Here is a 16,719-nt window from a genome sequence, read left to right as displayed (position 1 = left end):
TCCTCTGGCGAAACTTCCGGGATTTAGAAAGCTCGACGTGACACTTCTCCTTTGGCCGACGTCCAATGTTTCTCGTCCCTCCCTTGCATGTATTTATTTGGACAAAAAAGAAAAAAAATTGGGATATAATACATGGGTCTTAATATCATTTTAGGCTCGTATTAGAGTAGTTTTCTAACAATGTCCATAGGTCAAATATACTCGGATTGCTTACTTAATTAGCAAAGAAAATTACGGTGCAAAGACACGTGTCATCGTTTCCAATACATATATGATGATTGCATTGGTGTCAATATTTCCAATGCTAGAGTAGATGTGAGAAGTCGAATCTAGCATAAACAAGTTTAGTCCTCCACCACTATATTCCCCTATCACCATAAAACCATATTTTTGTTGTTGTGGAGATTCTTATTTATTTTTTTGCTAAAATAAGAACGTTAGGACATTACTTTTTTTTTTTTTTGACGAACGTTAAGACATTACTAGAATAGCGGTATTTAGCATCGACAAAATTTTTTCATACTAGCTTCAAGATATTCGACTTTAAAAAGATAGTCCTTGGAGATAGGGTAAGCCCTCCACGGTCAATAAAAGGGCCTCGGTATGATTACTAAAGTTTGAGAGTATTTGATTTGGAAAAGATAATCCTTCGAGATGGGGTAAATCCTTGGTGGTCATTACAATATATTTTGCATGCATCTTTTATGACTCTCTTCCTTCTGAGTATGGTTTTGCTCGTGCAGCTGCTATCGAAAGTGGATTCGAACACGCAATTCTGAGGGTCGGAAATCATAATCACTCGAGTAGCCACACCACGGTAGGCCGTAAAAACTTTTAGGGTTGTTGACCAAGAAAATATCGAGCTGATATGGAAATATGATACCGACCAGCCCTGTTCTTGCTTGGGGTGGAGACAGTAGGCTCCTACGTTGAAGTCATTTTCACGTTCCAAATGTGACTACACACGTGAAAACCCCAAGTCATCGATCCAAATATGGGGAAGAAGAGAATTGCCCCACGATCTAATCTAAGACTTGTTCCGCAGTAGGAACTTACTCAGAATTGGTCAATGTGTCTAAGCGCAAGAGTGTCAGGTATACCTCATCATCCCTCATTTTCTAGTAAGTTTTGCTTCTTTTCGGCTAATGGATGTCAACCATTGTCGCTCTCAAATGGGTCTTTCGGTTACGTGCCGCTGTTAAGGCTTTCGTGGTTTAATAATTTCCTATCGACGCGTGAAGTTGTGGGAAATTATACAAAAAGTCTTATACCTATGTCCTAAAATTTTCAATTGTATCAGTTTAGTTCTAAACCATTTGATGATTTGCCAATTTAAATCCTAAACCTTTCAATTGTTGCAATTCCGTCCTAAACCTTTTGATGATTTACCAATTTAGTTCTAAATATTTTGATGATTTTTCAATGTAATCCTTTTGGCCGAATATCCAAACAATAGGTTTAGGACTGAACTAACACACAAAAATGTTTAGGACCAAATTGACATAAGTGAAAAGTTTAGGATCGGATTGGCTGTCGTATAATAGATTTAGGATTTTTTCGGACAATTATTCCCGTGAAGTTGAGATAGAGCACGTATTGCATAAACATAAACATGATTTGTTCTTAATGCCATTGGTTAATCCATTCAATGTTGGTTAAAGCTTCAACCAATGTATCCTTGATTTGAATGGGGGAATGGAACTATGCTTTTAAAAGGTTCAACGATCATTGATGGTTACAATCTAAATTCTCAACCACTTGGCCGACCCCTTAAAAAAAAACACGTAACATAGTAACAATCAATGGCAGTTACGCACAACAGAGCCACAACCCTACCAAATAGACATGTATCAATTGAGAATTTTGGAACTTATGGTAGTACCCTAAGAGTTCCGTATAAGATGAGGAGCATGTATTTTAAGGTCATGCTAACATGTTCACTGGTTAAGTATTTTCGAGGCCCGTCTCAAATTGATAGGGCTGGATCATTACGAACATGCCCATGCGTGCATCTTAACATAACTATTGCTAAAATCAAAGACAAAGTTTGGTTCAAATGGAAGTGAATCACATAGAAAGAGAGCTAAAGCATTGGTCGGCGCTCGGGAGAAGGAGATCATACAAATACTGGGATTTTCAACTTCAATGAGTACATATAGACAACACTTGTAACGGACCAACTCACCACACTTCCCATCTTCCTCTTTGGTCGTCATCGTTGTCATCATCGTATCTTTTGTAATAACGCTACGGTTATAAACTTTTTGTGGCGGCGCTGCGTTGTGTTCTGCGAGGAAAGCATTTTGCAGCAACCGAAAGAAAGAGAACCAATTTGATGACGACTCTTTGGTGTGTTGCATGCGTTTGCTCTGTGCTATGTGCGGCGTCAAACCTCGATATGCAATGGCTGGTGCACTTAAACCAAATCGGGCGACCTACCTCATTTAGTTAATGATTGGCGTTTTAATTAGTGGTTTCGGGGCGATAATTTTTTTTTTCTTGAGATGATATCTGTTGTGTCGACACCCAATAAAAACATTGGATAGGCAAGCGAAAAAAATGTGCAGCGTGTATGAATTTTTATCGATAAAGATTATAATCCTGTTATCGAATTTTAATTAGTGGTTTAAGGGTGCTAATCTTTGTATTTTTCTTGTTCCTTCTCAAATGGCGTCATAACAGCCAATAACCAAACCGCTAATTAGGATATGCAATTTCGAGCATGACTCGACTCATATAAACACGAAATAAATTGTTAGACTAAAATAGACAATCAATATGGTACATATATTTTCATATGGTTTTTTCCATTCATTAAGGTCGAGATGAAGTTATTTCGATGAGGACAGGTATGAAATGATCGGCATGGTATGAATGACCCATCTACATCAATTGGATAATTTGACAAAGGATTGGATCCATTTTTCTGGTACTAAAGTCTAGAAGCCCTTTTCCTTTCCTTTCTCTATCGGATGAAAACGAAAGCCGAAAATAAGGGCAATAACAATTTGAAGTAGTAGATAAAGGAAAGTATGAGCTAGGATCCAATTTCAAAAGGCGACAGCGACGCTTGAAAGCCGGTGGGACGCGTCCAACGCGACTCTCTGACTTGGCCGGAGAACTCCTGTTTTGTTGGGCTGTCGTGGCAGGGGTTCTTACTAAAGCAACGTGTTTGGACTGAAAATCTCTATTTTAGTTCGTTCTTGTTTTTTAGCCCCCCTTGTCTGTGACATTATAAATATGTATCACGTGAGGATTTGGCCGATGATGTTTAGTTGCTTCTTTAATTATAAAAATCATGATTTGAAGGAAGAGATGATGCAAGAGGAATAGTTTGGAAGAAAGAGGTAATGTGTGTTAGAGATATGCCCTAAAGCGATTATGTAATAGTTACATGTTAGGGATTTCAGTTGTATTTTCAATTTATTATTTAATTAATGGCAAAGACGTATTTATTCATTTGTCCAATTATTTACTTATATGAATAAATTCCACAAGATCGGTTGTGGCTGGACCTATTCTTGAGACGTTGAGAATATGTGTGACAGGTTCACAGTTAGACTGAATCTTTAAACTGTTCCCTGTTGATGGATTATTGAATGGATATCAATGATCCCGTTGAGACCGGTGTGTTCTTAACTTCACCATTGAGCATTGGATGCTTAAGGGAATGACGAGTCACAAGTCATTGGGTATTGCGATGCCCGAATTAGAACACAGGTGCTTGTATCGGACAAGTTCACTGAACGTGACACGCATTGAACGATTAGCGACATGGAAGCTTTTGGCGCGGTCAATGTCTAATTGTTCATGCTTTGGTCTTGTGTAAATAATCCTTAGACCTGAGGCATAGTGTTGACTTGTGTGTTGCATGACTATGGTTCACGAGGACGCATATTGATGGTTCGTCGATCCGTCTCTGTTCTTGATGGTCGCAGTTCATGCACATACGAAGTCACACGTGTGCGCAAAATGGAATCTGTCTCCTTGTCACATGCAAGGTATGATATCCTATGCAATTTAATTATGACAATGCATTGAAATCCTCGGCCGGGGTTATAATCGAGAATGAAATGTTCATGTCTCGTATAAATGCATGTCGATTAGATTTGTGCATATGATCGAATCGGTGACTTGACAAATATTCCATGGTCTTTGTTCGATCGGGATATAGTAAGACAGAGGGATTGAATTACACCGTAAGCAAAGCTGACAGGTTCATTATGTTCTTAAAGAATTCACACTGTCCGGGTAGCCATGACATATTGCTAGATGTCACTCGTGACTTGTAGGACCTAGAGGTTGATCGGGACAATCAATTCTCTTGGAAGTACTAATGTGTTAGTGCATGTCTTACTGCCAGCTCGATGATGAACCTAGGGATGTCACACACCTTAACCAATACATGACGACGTTGAACGAAAAGACACATTGCAAATATGTTTGCAATTACGATGTACCGATTTTAGTCGGGCTAAAATTAAATTAAATGTGATTTAATTTTAATTTTATTTTTGGTCATCGGCTCACGTGCATATAATGCACACGTATGCTCAACGTGGACATATATTATATGTCTAACATGCACATTTATTATTGTATAGCCTTTTTGTTTTTTATTATAATAATAATGGTTATTATTATTATTAAAAAATATATATATATTATGTGCATGCACATGGTCAGCAAATGCTGACCATGTGCGTGGCACACGATGAGCAAATGTTGCTCATCGTGTGCCCATGCACAACGAACGGCAACGTCAGTTGCCGTCGTTGTCTAATGCGCCCACGATCAGATCGTGGGTGCTTCTCCCGATGCTGATCGTGCGGCGCATGTTTTCAATTAAAAAAAAAAAAAAGGAGATTTGTCTGCAAAAAGGGAAAAAGGGAAACGAGTGAAAACGGTTTTCACTTGGTGTGCATTTGAGAAAGCGTATGAGCATTTTTGAGAGCTGCGAAAAAGTATTCGTAAAATGAACTATTGAAAAGCCTCTCAAAAAACTCTCTCCCTTTCGTGACCAAAATTTGAGATTGCGGAGTAATGTATCCACGACATTGCTAGCACAATTCAAGTGGTGATTCTCGCGCGCTCGTTCTTCCGTTCATCGTTGCGATTGGTGGTGTGTCCGAACTAGAGGCCCGACACTTGTGGGGCTCGGATCGAAGAACATCTAAACCTATTTCGTTTCAAGCACGCTTCAAGAGGTAATCCGTTAAACCCCTTTTGTTGCACGTGTTTTTCGATTGAAACGCACGAACTACGCCTCTGGAGATACGTGTATAGGTTTTTATTTACTTCTGCTGCGTATTTTATATGTTTTATTTGCCTATGCATGTTACGTGTATCCCAACAATGTGCGCAGACCTTATTAGTTCTCCGCTCCTGACCTACAAGAAAAAGGGTTAGCAACACCAAAATCTCTAAACTATGCTCGCTTTGATACTAATACTCCAAACGTTTTACTATGTCAAAAAAAAAAAAAAATTAAAACTAGGCGAGTGACACAAATACCTGAAACTTTAAACTATGGCCTAAATATGATTTCTAGATAATAAATACTTTCTTCTCCTTCCCCTACTAGCAGATGATCTGATGACTTAATTATGGCCAATGTGAAAGAATGTGTGGTAGAGTCAGGTATTACCCGACATAAATGTCAAACAAAATGTTGATTTTCCTACACTCTAGTAGGGGAAGGAGAAGAAAGTATTTATTATCTAGAAATCATATTTAGGCCATACATATATTGTTTCTTGAACATCTTGCAGAACACTTGGGACATTATCACAAAGAAATTATGTATTTTTAATGCATTGAGATTTTTGTCATATTTCTTATTTATTTATTTTATTGATTAATGGATGTTAAATTACTACTCTCGCACCCGCATGATCACTTCTCACTTGTTAACGGTTTAGGGTTAAAATTGGTGCAAGTAGTAATTTACGGATGTATGAATTTGGATTAGCTGAGATTGCATGCACTTTTGGCTCTTTCTATGAAAAAGCTAATGACGGGATGGGGATCACGGGTAGTAGCATTAGACATGCTAAAGAATTGGACATTAGTAAGAGAAAAATCAATGAGTGATAAGATGTTAAGTGTGAATGAATTTGGCTAGATCATGAGTTAATATACAGGAGAAGTACGAAAAAAGTCCAAAACATACTGCATTGGAACTACTTCAGTCCTAAACCTTTTAATTGGGCCAATTTAGTCCTAAACATTTTTTCATTGGTATCAATTCTGTTCATTCAGCCAATTTAGGTTGGAAACAGTTGACGTGAATGCAATAGGTTTGTGACTTTTTTGGTATTTTTCCATTAATATACATCATCAAGGTTCGAGCACCATAACACTCATAATGAAATTTCTTTAGATACAAGAGCATCAATTCTATATCATAAATGGTATATATTATTTTTTTGATCGAAAGAAAGATTCCCTTCATTAATCAGGATAATATTCGAGAGGTACATAAAATGCTTTCAATCTTCCATACAACTGCAGAAAAAAAGTAAATACTAGAAAGCAACTAGCAAAGCATATTTTGCAACTAGAAGCACGCTCTCATTTTCCAGGAATAGATCTGGCGGCCAATAACTGGATTCAGTGATAAGCACACACCGAGAACTCCCATGCATATTGTAACGGCTTACGGTGCATGTTGAGATTTGACGTCCTCATCACCATCGTTGTGCAGTAATACCAATATCAATATGTTGAAAAAGCACAGATCAAATGCATGTAAAGAACTCCCAAATCTATATCTAGATCTAGTTTAGAGAGTGAAATCCTTAAATCTATACTTAAATCTAAATCGGGAGAGAAGAGTGACATAATCTTAAAAAGTTTATGGAGTAACGTCACGAACATCTTCATTGATGGTTGTCAACTGGATGAATGGTCAAATTAGTCTCCACATTTACTCAAGATCAGCTGCAAAAAATTATTCATTCTTGCAAACTCCCAAAACATAGTGGGAGATAAAAGTAAATAAAAAAAAATTTGAACCCAAGATCAACTGCAGAAAGATGGAGAGAGAGAGAGAGAGAGAGAAGTTGGGGGATGGGGAAGGCGAGAGGGAGAGAGAAAAAGAAAGGGATTGACTTATGGTATATATTGTTACTCTTCCACCTAAAGTAGTATCATTACTGACCTTCCAAAAGAGGTTTTACTAAGAGAGGCGACCCTTGAGAAAAAAGACGTGGTGACTGCCACTGTACATGATGGTCCAGGGCACTTTATGATAGGCAAATTCTCAGGCTTCAAAATTTTCTGACGAAGGACGTACAAACGCGATGTGGAAGAGAAGAAGAGATACAGGGGCACGTCCGTTCTCTGGAAAAAATGTCTAACGCCATGGCAGGAGGGGAGACAAAAAAAAAAAAAAATGAAGAAAAGGGAAATCAAAGCAGGAAAAAAGGAAAATGGAGAAAGGAAAGCAGAGAAAAGAAAACACATAATACGACAAAAGAATATGAAAACTTGGCTGGCTTGGGTGATGACGACGACGGTGGCGTATGAGAATTTACTTATGAAGGGAGAGAACTTTTCTATGTAATTTGTACAGGACAGAAGAAGAGGGTCTTTTCTTGAAAAAGAAAGGTGACCCACTAACGCACACGGACATTTAAGAACTTTTGTATGTAATTTGTACAGGACAGATTTTTAAATCGTTCTGTTTTGTGAATAAATCATCTTCAGGTAGCTACATAAGTTTCCTATCCAAAACAAACCATGTTCATGTTGCAATGGTTAGATATTTTCTACCCGAAACTATTAACCCATCATGAAACATGAAATTATACCAACTTTGGAAACACAGACGCAAACCTTTTTCATAAGGAAATATCATCTAAGCAACCTCAAGCAATTGAATTGAAAGCACAAGCAAACAAAAATGTGCATCACTTGCTTCTCATTTGGAATAGGGTTTTTACCTTCTTTAGTCCAGCAAGCATGGTTGCATCAATCTCTTTGTTATCACCAACCACTTGTTTGATATCATCTCTTCCCTACTTTTCCATTTCCGCAGTTCCCCTCGAGTAACAACCCGAGCAAGTCCTTCCAATTATTCGCCACGATGCCAGCTTTGCAATCATCAATGATCGACATTAGTATGTTGTCTATTTCTTTTCCCAATCTTTTCGCCTCAAGGGATTGTTTGCGGGCAATGAACTGGTTTGAAGGCATGCCCCCGAAACAATTTGTCTTGAAGAGAGTGACCTGCAAGACTTGCAGTTTCTCGAAAACTTTCTTGCCATTTTCTTGGCTAATGCCGAATCTGGTCTTGGCTATGATCTCCCCCGCCGTAGAGATGATCTCACTCTCAATGTCGATCTCCGGTGTTCTGGAGTTTATGAGAGCTGTCCACCTCTCCAGCATCTTGTTGGCTGATTCCACCATCAAGCTTAACATTCCCTATGGTACAAGCAAATTATGTGCAAAGTGAGTCAGTGTGTGGATAAAAAGTCTTAAGATAATTGAGTCTTTTCTTCTAGAGCGTAAACTTTAACTAATCACTTCCTTCACATAATTAGAGATAAATGATTTACGTGTACATGCACTCCTTATTTCTTTGAATTTGAATACCTCTCATCCTTCATATAAATGGGAAAAGTATCTTGGAGCCACATCTTAATTCAAATAATCATTGGTCTCCTTCGATTAACACTTCTCGTAATTGTCGAAACCTAAAAATTGGGTTTTCCAATTTTATGTTAATGGATTACTAGATTAATTAATTAAATTAACTAATCTAGTTCGAACTCTCCCAAATTCTACCAAATCGTGACTTAAGGTCCAAGTAATTATTTTGTAAAATATTTTTATTTTGTGGAGCCGCCATTAATCATTTCTTGGTAGGTTGATTAGAAACCTAAATAAAATAGTGGGAGAAAACTATTTTATTTCTGCAAACCAGAGATCTTAAGTTCGGGACTTGGTTACATTAATTTTTTAATTAATGCCATTTTGGTACCAATTTCATGAAAAAAGTTCGATTTGGCAATTTTGATGAATTTTGACTGGTGCAAATTTTGGCTTTTCTTTTTATGATTTTTTGTAAGTTTTTGATGTATTTTCGAAATTAAAATTAATGAAAAATGTGGGTGAATTGGTTCAAGATTATCTTAAAGTTTCTCGGATTCAATTTGCATTAATTCCCAAAATTTTTAAGAAAATCTTTTTACCCTACGTCTACATCTTTTAACATCTATCCTAATGGATTCAAAAGATTTTATTTACTGAGTGTAATCCACAAGATAGGATTTTCTAGAAAAATCTATCTTTCTAAAAATGATAAGACGTGGTTTTAAGAAATCATATCTTCCTAATCTTTTTTTTTTCTTTTCTTTGATTTTCCGACACGAAATTTAAAGACATGAGACAAGAATTTTTATTTTTATTTTCTGATTTTTAGTTTTTATGAGTGAATTCAAATTAAAGTTGCAAATCTTTTAATGAAAAGATAATCACTGCTATTTCTTTCGAATTAAGTTCCAATCTAAAGCCCGATAGATCGACCCTAAAAATTCGAAATACCTGCTATGAAAATAATTCCATCTAAAGCCCGATAGATAGGCTTATTCCCATGTATGCGATTGCGCATGAGGAAATTTATATTATCGATCACATTTTGAAATATCTTGGTATCTTGAATATATTCAGAAAGATTTTCCGATTATTACAAGATTATCACAAAGATCTCAAAATATTTACGATGAATCATAATCTTTCAAAAATATTGAAAATCTAATTTTAAACATGCAATCTTTCCAATTAGGCAAGTGACATGTTGCAAGATTTTCAAGGATATTCAAGTCAGATCTGCAGTATTCAATTTTTGATGCGCAATCTTCCAAATTAGACAATCGAATATTGTATTATCCTAAATCAAGCAACAAAATCTTCTAGATATGCAATGAAATGCACAATTCATGCATAATAAGCAACGAGGATATTCTAAAATATAGAATAGGACACTATACCTAATCCTCGAGATAGCTCTTTCCTTTTCGAACTTGCGTGAAATCTTACGGATCAAACTTCGACTCTTTCGGACCGGCTCAAGAAGGATGGACTTGCGGATCAGCAACTTGTGGTACAGCCACAACGATAGGACTTCTTGGACCTTGCAGTGATGGCTCTCGATTTGACCGGTGGGATCGTGGCTGAAATTCCTGCACTGTAACTTTTATAAAGTCCGAAAATTCTGCACTGAAATAGTAACAAAAGATTGTCCAAAACAAGGCTGTTTATGAATGCAAATAGCAGTGAAATTGAAGCCAAACAGCAGCTGTAACGTCCTCAAAACAGTGGCAAAAAGTCCTCCAAGCGATGGGCAAAAACTGCACTGAATAGCTAGTAAGAACCGCTCAAAACAGTGCTATTTTGGGGACAAAACAGCCTGAACAGGAGTAGAAAATTCCCTGCACAGCAGTGATTTTGTCCTTGGAAAAAAAAAAAGTAGAAGATTGGACCAAATCACGACCGAATTGTGCGCCGATTTGCAACCAAACAATCCCCTATCAACAAGGTAACGTGACTGGTCCACAGCAAGGAAAATCGCCTTGAGCAGTGGCCAAAAATAGTGCCAAACGGCTACTTGGATCAAACGGACAGCATCGGGAAACAGCAGAAGCACCGGAGGACGAATGGTGTCAAAGACTGAGCCGAATCCACACAAGGCGTCAGAGGGATCTAGTAAGGGCAGCACGTGAAATTGGGTAGTTGGGTGCGGCACCAATTGGACGGATGATGCTTCGGGACAACTTCAAAACCGAGAAGCTCTCTCTTCGTCTCTCTTGCTCTCTCTTTTTTTTTTTCGTGAGTGTGTCTCAATGTGTGGAACCCCCCTCTCTCTCCCTCTTTTTCTTTTGGAGTGACCGTTGATGTTCTTTTATAGGCGAGCAAGTCCTGATTTTCAATGAAGCAATCAAATCCCTTTTACTTTCTGCTCACGCATCTAGACACGTAAAGATATCACAGAATATATTACTCAAAATAGTTGCCCTTTTGCTGACCACATTCTCCTTTTCTACATTGTATTCCCTTGTACGAGTGTACGTGCATATCTTCTTGATTATTATTTTTCTTAAATAGTTATGCACGTAAATATTCATTGAAGATTATTGCTGATCAAACCAATATTTCCAACTTACATATCAGCCATGTGATGGGTCTTCGCGAGATCCTTTGTGCAAGCATAGTCCAATCAATCCAATTAATTACGGAAACATCCGTCGCCAGTCCAATTAAATGCAAAATGCATGATTGACAAAAACCAAATATGAACGATGAATTATAATTATTATTTATTTTTTTTGTAGGGATTAATTTTTAACTCCTGATTTTTTTACTCAAAGTAAATGATAAAATGAAAAATCAAATTTTAGGTGTCAATAGTAATAACTGAAAAATTTCACTAAAATTCGGTCCCATGATAAAATATGAATACATAACGTTACAATGAATACTCGCAGCTGAGCTTATAGACCCTGTGTATATCCCTGATATTGCTATCGGCAAGTACATCAGATCCTATATTATTACTCTTAACCAAAAGAGGTATCATTGCTGAGTATCCTAAAGAGGTTTGACTATGAGAGGCAAGCCTTGGGAAGGTCTAAGAGAGAGCATAACGGAAGGAGAGTGGCAATAGCTTGGTGAAACAGAAAAGGAGAACTTGGAGAGAATTAGGGTTAAGACAATCTTGTACTCCATCATGGTCAGATTCCGGCCGATGCACATTCTCCCTCCAAACCCAAATGGCAAAAACCCCATCTTGTGCTTGCACCCGCCATAGAGCGAGTCCTCCTTGAACCGCTCCGGCTTGAATTGGTTCACGTCGTCTCCCCACAAAGTGGGGTCGTGGTTCATCGACACCACGTCGATCCACATGTTTGTTCCCTTGGGGATCACCTTGTCGTAGACTTTAATATCCTCTAGCGCTTGTCTTTGCACATTCGGTGATGGACTATACAGCCGCAGAACTTCGTTCATGACCCATCCCATCTGCAAGCAGTCGCCAGTTGAGATAACGTTACCAATCGAAAAAGACGTAACCGGGCATAGATGTTACATAACCCATTTAAAACTCCTGTGCATACACACGTTGACCACCTCCCTCAAATTAAGCCAAAAATGGAAGTTTGCATATCATTCTGTTGTGTGAATAAAGCATGTTCAATTACCTACGCATGATGCATAGCTAGGCTCTACGTTAATTTTCTGATTTTTACCTTATTCTCTGGATCGCGGTTTAAAGACTACGCTTTCGCCAATCAAAGTACAGCCGATCAAATTATTAGTATGGACAGTTTAATTGTAGGTTCATTTCTATCCAAAACAAACCATGGCTCATGTTCCAATGATTAGACATTTTCCACCCGAATCTATTCACCCATTATGAAACACGAAATTATGCCAACTTCGGGAACACAGACACAGACCTTTTCCATGTGAAATATCAGCTAAGCAATATCAAGCAATTGAATTGAAAGCACAAGCAAACAAACCTAGCTCCATGTACAAAAACGTGCACTAATTATGGAATAGTGTTTTTACCTTCTTTAGTCCGGCCATCTTGGTTGAATCAATCTCTTTGTTATCACCAACCACTTGTTTGATCTCATCTCTGAGCTGATCTTGCCACTCAGGATGAATGGCCAAAAGCAGCAACGTCCACGATAGAGCCAATGCCGTCGTCTCATGACCCCCGAAGAAGAAGGTTTTGCACTCGTCCACCAGCTCTCTCGTCGTCAAACTCTTCCCTGTTCTTCCATTCCCGCTGTTCCCTTCGAGTAACAGCCCGAGCAAGTCCTTTCGGTTATTTGCCCCTATGCCGGCCTTGCGATCATTGATGATCGACATTAGTAGGTCGTCGATTTCTTTCCCCAGCCTTTTTGCCTCCATGGATTTTTTGGGGGCGATGAATTGGTTGAAAGGCACACCCACAAAACGGTTTGTCTTGAAGAGAGTCACCTGCATGGCTTGCAGTTTCTCGAAAACTTTCTTGCCATCTTCGTGGCTAATGCCGAAGCTGGTCTTGGCTATGATCTCCCCCGCCGTTGATACGATCTCTCTTTCAATGTCGATCTCCGGGTTTCCAGAGTTTACAAGAGCTGTCCACTTCTCTAGCATTTTGTTGGCTGATTCCACCATTAAACTTGCCATTCCCTGCGGTACCGGCAAATTATGTGCAAAGTGAGTCGGTGTGCGGATAAAAGGCCTTAAAATCTATCTAATCACCTCCTTTACATAATTAGAGAGAAATGAATTCCGTGTGCATGCATCTCCTCAATTCCTACGAAAGATGTTGTGATGCACATTTCCTTTTCAAGAAAAAAGTTTGACGTGACTTCCATGAGTTGCTATCACTCATATTCAAAAGCCCAAAGATCGGTACGTGTGTATGCTGAGAGAGAGAGAGAGAGAGAGAGAGAGAGAGAGAGAGAGACCTTGAGGTTTGCAGGAGAGAAAGCTGGGGTGATGAGATGCCTGTGACGGACCCATTCGTCACCCTCGGTCATGACCAGTCCGTTCCCGAACATGGGTTCTCTGTCATTCTTGAACACCCTGGGCTTTCCCCAACTCTTTCCCATTACACCACTCGACATTTGCTTCAGAAACTCTGGCTCTGCAATGTACAAGAACGGCTCTGTGCCTAGCCAATACATGAACACTTTCCCTGAAATCAAAACACAGAGATTATTAATGAAAACCAACAAGAAGTAATTGGGAACCCAACTTCCCGAAATGAACTTTTCTTAACAGAAATCTTTTCGTTTATGGGCTTACCGTGCGATTTTTGCCAGCGAGCAAAGTAGGGGAGGACCGTGGAGTGTTTGTCATGAGAGATGATTTTCGAAGATTCATCACTAGAATTCACAGAACAAGATTCATCTTGTATGGCCTTTTTCATGTCCATGAGATTGCCGAGAGGGAAAGTCGGAGAAGGCCCTCTTAATCCATTTCTCTTGAGCTTCTGATAAGCTCTTGCAGGTGAAATCCAACACCTAAACGCCACTCTCCACAAAACAGAGAGCAAAAGAACTATCAAAGTTGATAGAGCGAGATTGGATGCCTGAAGAGAATATTCCATCTCTCTCTTTGTCAAAACAAGTTTCTTTCTCTCAAGACGAAAGAAGGAATGGAGAGCAGGTGAAGAAGACTAGACGAAAGAAGGAACGCGGGGCAGGTGAAGAAGAAGACTACACAAGAGGTCAAGATTATGAGTTGATGTTTATCGAGAAGGGAGAGAATGGAACTCGATATTTATAGGCCACGAGGGTCGGTCGTTTCAGAATGTCGGAATTTGACTGTAGAACTGGGCATTATCATGCCACGGCTTTGAATCTCTTTTGTCCGGGTCTTAACGTGTACCTTGGGAAAAAAAATGGATTTTGTTTTCTTATTTCCGGCGGGGCCCCCATCGTTATAAGCTTTTCTCGCTTTGGGGGTTGTCAAAACTTTTCCCTTTGGTTAGTTTTAGAAAATAGTCGCGTATGAGAAAAAAATAACATAATTATGATGTTAATCCATTTAATTAATAAAGGATACAATATGAAAAGAAAATATGCAAGCATTTATGAAATAATTTTACCTACACCGAGATTGATTTTTAAAGTAATAAAGTTACTTTTATTGAGCATACGTCTCATTTATTTATATTCTCATTTGTAATTGATTATATCGATTAAAGTATTAATTTTATAAATTAATCTTATAATGTGGACTGATATTATTATTATTATACCCTTGAATTTTAATCCAACAAAATAACTTTTGAAATTATGGTCTTCGATGGAATTGTCAACCCCCAAATTGTTTTTACGTTTCTTTCCATACATGCCAACAGGGGCTAAAAGGACGACTTTTTTTAGGAGAAGATGCACGTGCACCGGGTGTGGAAGACGCCGCAAATTCTATGGCCGGCTCAACCAATGATCTCTTTCCACGTCATCCCCTTTGACTGACACGTGAAATGCTTTCAACGCGGAACGTGGAAACTTGGAGAGAGTATTGAGGGCGAAGTGTTTGCATTAGCTCTTGTTCTTACGTGAGTCAAATATATAAAATTGCATGCTCGTGGAAAAGTTTTGCAATTACCGTGAGCAATGATCTCATCTCATTACCCTTACTTTCCAGTAAACTTCCCAGCACCTTTTAAGATTGGAAAATAGGAATTTCTCTTAACCTTACGACATGCGACATGTAAAGACAAACCGGTCTTAGGTTTATTTATTTATTTATTTATAATCCAGGATCCACCAACTCACCAGCCACCCTTCGGGCGGGGCGAAGGCAATTATACCTGGAGGGAGGCTGGCCCCGCAGTCCACCAGCAAGGATCCCCTACTTAAGTCGGGGGAATGAGTTGAGAGAAATTCAAACCCTTAACCGTGGCATGCCGGCGCCAAAGGATTTGATTCTCACCAACTACGCCACGCGTGTGGTGGGTTGGTCTCGGGTATTTTTTCGCACCTCGTTTTTGTGAAACGACGCACATGCTTTGAATCATCATCTTGTAAAGATTACGAGAACCGACTTGTACTAAGTTACTCAAAGTGATAGGACGGAGATTTGAATGGCCGTGTGCACATATTAAAATTATGAGACTTTGCACATCTTCAAGTCAAACATTAGACTCCAAGCGTGTATGTGCCCGAGTTGGCTTTTTGTGCTCGTGACATTTGATCGGCTTTTTATGCATGCTGCTGCTAAGTAATTGATTAAAAAAAGTTAAATGTTTACAATTGTTCTCTTCTTCTTTTTTGGTCGTTCAGGTGGCATGCTGTGCCTCATTTATTATTGACATAGAATTGATTTTCAGAATGAAGTCTGAATGCACGCAAGACGGTGAGGGAAAAAGAAAGACCCTCAGCGGTTAGCAAATAACCCAAAATGAAAGTACTTGAGAAGAAGAAATATTCAAATAATAAAAAGAATTATTTTTGAAGGATATAAACCCTCCAAAAAAAAGAAAATTCTGTCCTTGTTTATTTTTGTCGCATGCTCTTTTTCTATATAATTATTTTCTTGTCCTCATCTCTCGTGAAAGAATTGTCTTTAAGACAAGAAGACATGAAGAAGCTTGTTTGAATATTACAATAACCCATGCACTATTTCTTCTTACGACTTTTCAATTAAAATCAGATTAGTACCCTATAAATTATTCTATCCAGTGCAATCAAGGCCATGCAACTAAATTTTCTAAACATGTATTTGAATTAATGAGTTCTCCAAAGATACTTCTTCAACGATTAAAATGAAATAATAATGTCATATAAGTGCAATTGAGTCATGAACTTTCAAAAACTACAAAGCTCTAAAACTTATCAAATTTGTGCAATCAAGTCATTCAATGACATAAAAAGCACAATTGATTTATATATATATATATTTTCTCTCTCTTACGTGGCGCTAACCTACCCTAAAACATAAAGAACAAGACCAAACGACCTCGTTTTAGTCCAAATTTGATGTTTTAACCTAAATTTTATTTAAAATATAAAATATAAATAAATATCTTAATAAAAAAAATAGGAAGGAGGGCAAATCGCGTGAGCGTGACGTTGCTACCCCACCATCGTTCCTCACCTTCTACCGACCATAGGCCAAAGCCCATGCATTGCCAGCCATCCCTCGCCACATCATCGTCGGCAATGGTGGGGCAGCAACCTCAAGGGCCTGTGTTCCTCTTCTCTTATT

At 38.4% G+C, this 16,719-nt stretch overlaps 2 protein-coding genes across 2 annotated transcripts; both read right to left on the bottom strand.

The window, feature by feature from the left end:
- Window positions 1–8,010: 8,010 nt before the first annotated feature.
- On the bottom strand, window positions 8,011–8,424 carry LOC115741020 (cytochrome P450 72A68-like). The gene has a single exon (XM_030674718.1). The coding sequence runs from the start codon at window positions 8,422–8,424 to the stop codon at window positions 8,011–8,013; it is 414 nt and encodes a 137-aa protein (XP_030530578.1).
- Window positions 8,425–11,438: 3,014 nt separating this feature from the next.
- Window positions 11,439–14,180, bottom strand: LOC115741012 (cytokinin hydroxylase-like). Its single transcript, XM_030674705.2, has 4 exons — window positions 13,807–14,180; window positions 13,467–13,696; window positions 12,574–13,185; window positions 11,439–12,021 (listed from the first exon to the last, which is right to left on the bottom strand). The coding sequence occupies exons 1-4, from the start codon at window positions 14,108–14,110 to the stop codon at window positions 11,593–11,595; spliced, it is 1,575 nt and encodes a 524-aa protein (XP_030530565.1). The 5' UTR covers window positions 14,111–14,180; the 3' UTR covers window positions 11,439–11,592.
- Between the last annotated feature and the right edge of the window lie 2,539 nt (window positions 14,181–16,719).

The sequence above is a fragment of the Rhodamnia argentea genome, chromosome 7 (genome assembly GCF_020921035.1).
Source record: "Rhodamnia argentea isolate NSW1041297 chromosome 7, ASM2092103v1, whole genome shotgun sequence".
NCBI classification, from domain to species: domain Eukaryota; kingdom Viridiplantae; phylum Streptophyta; class Magnoliopsida; order Myrtales; family Myrtaceae; genus Rhodamnia; species Rhodamnia argentea.
Note: the sequence above shows the minus strand (reverse complement) of the source record. Positions and strands in the feature narration are given on the sequence as shown.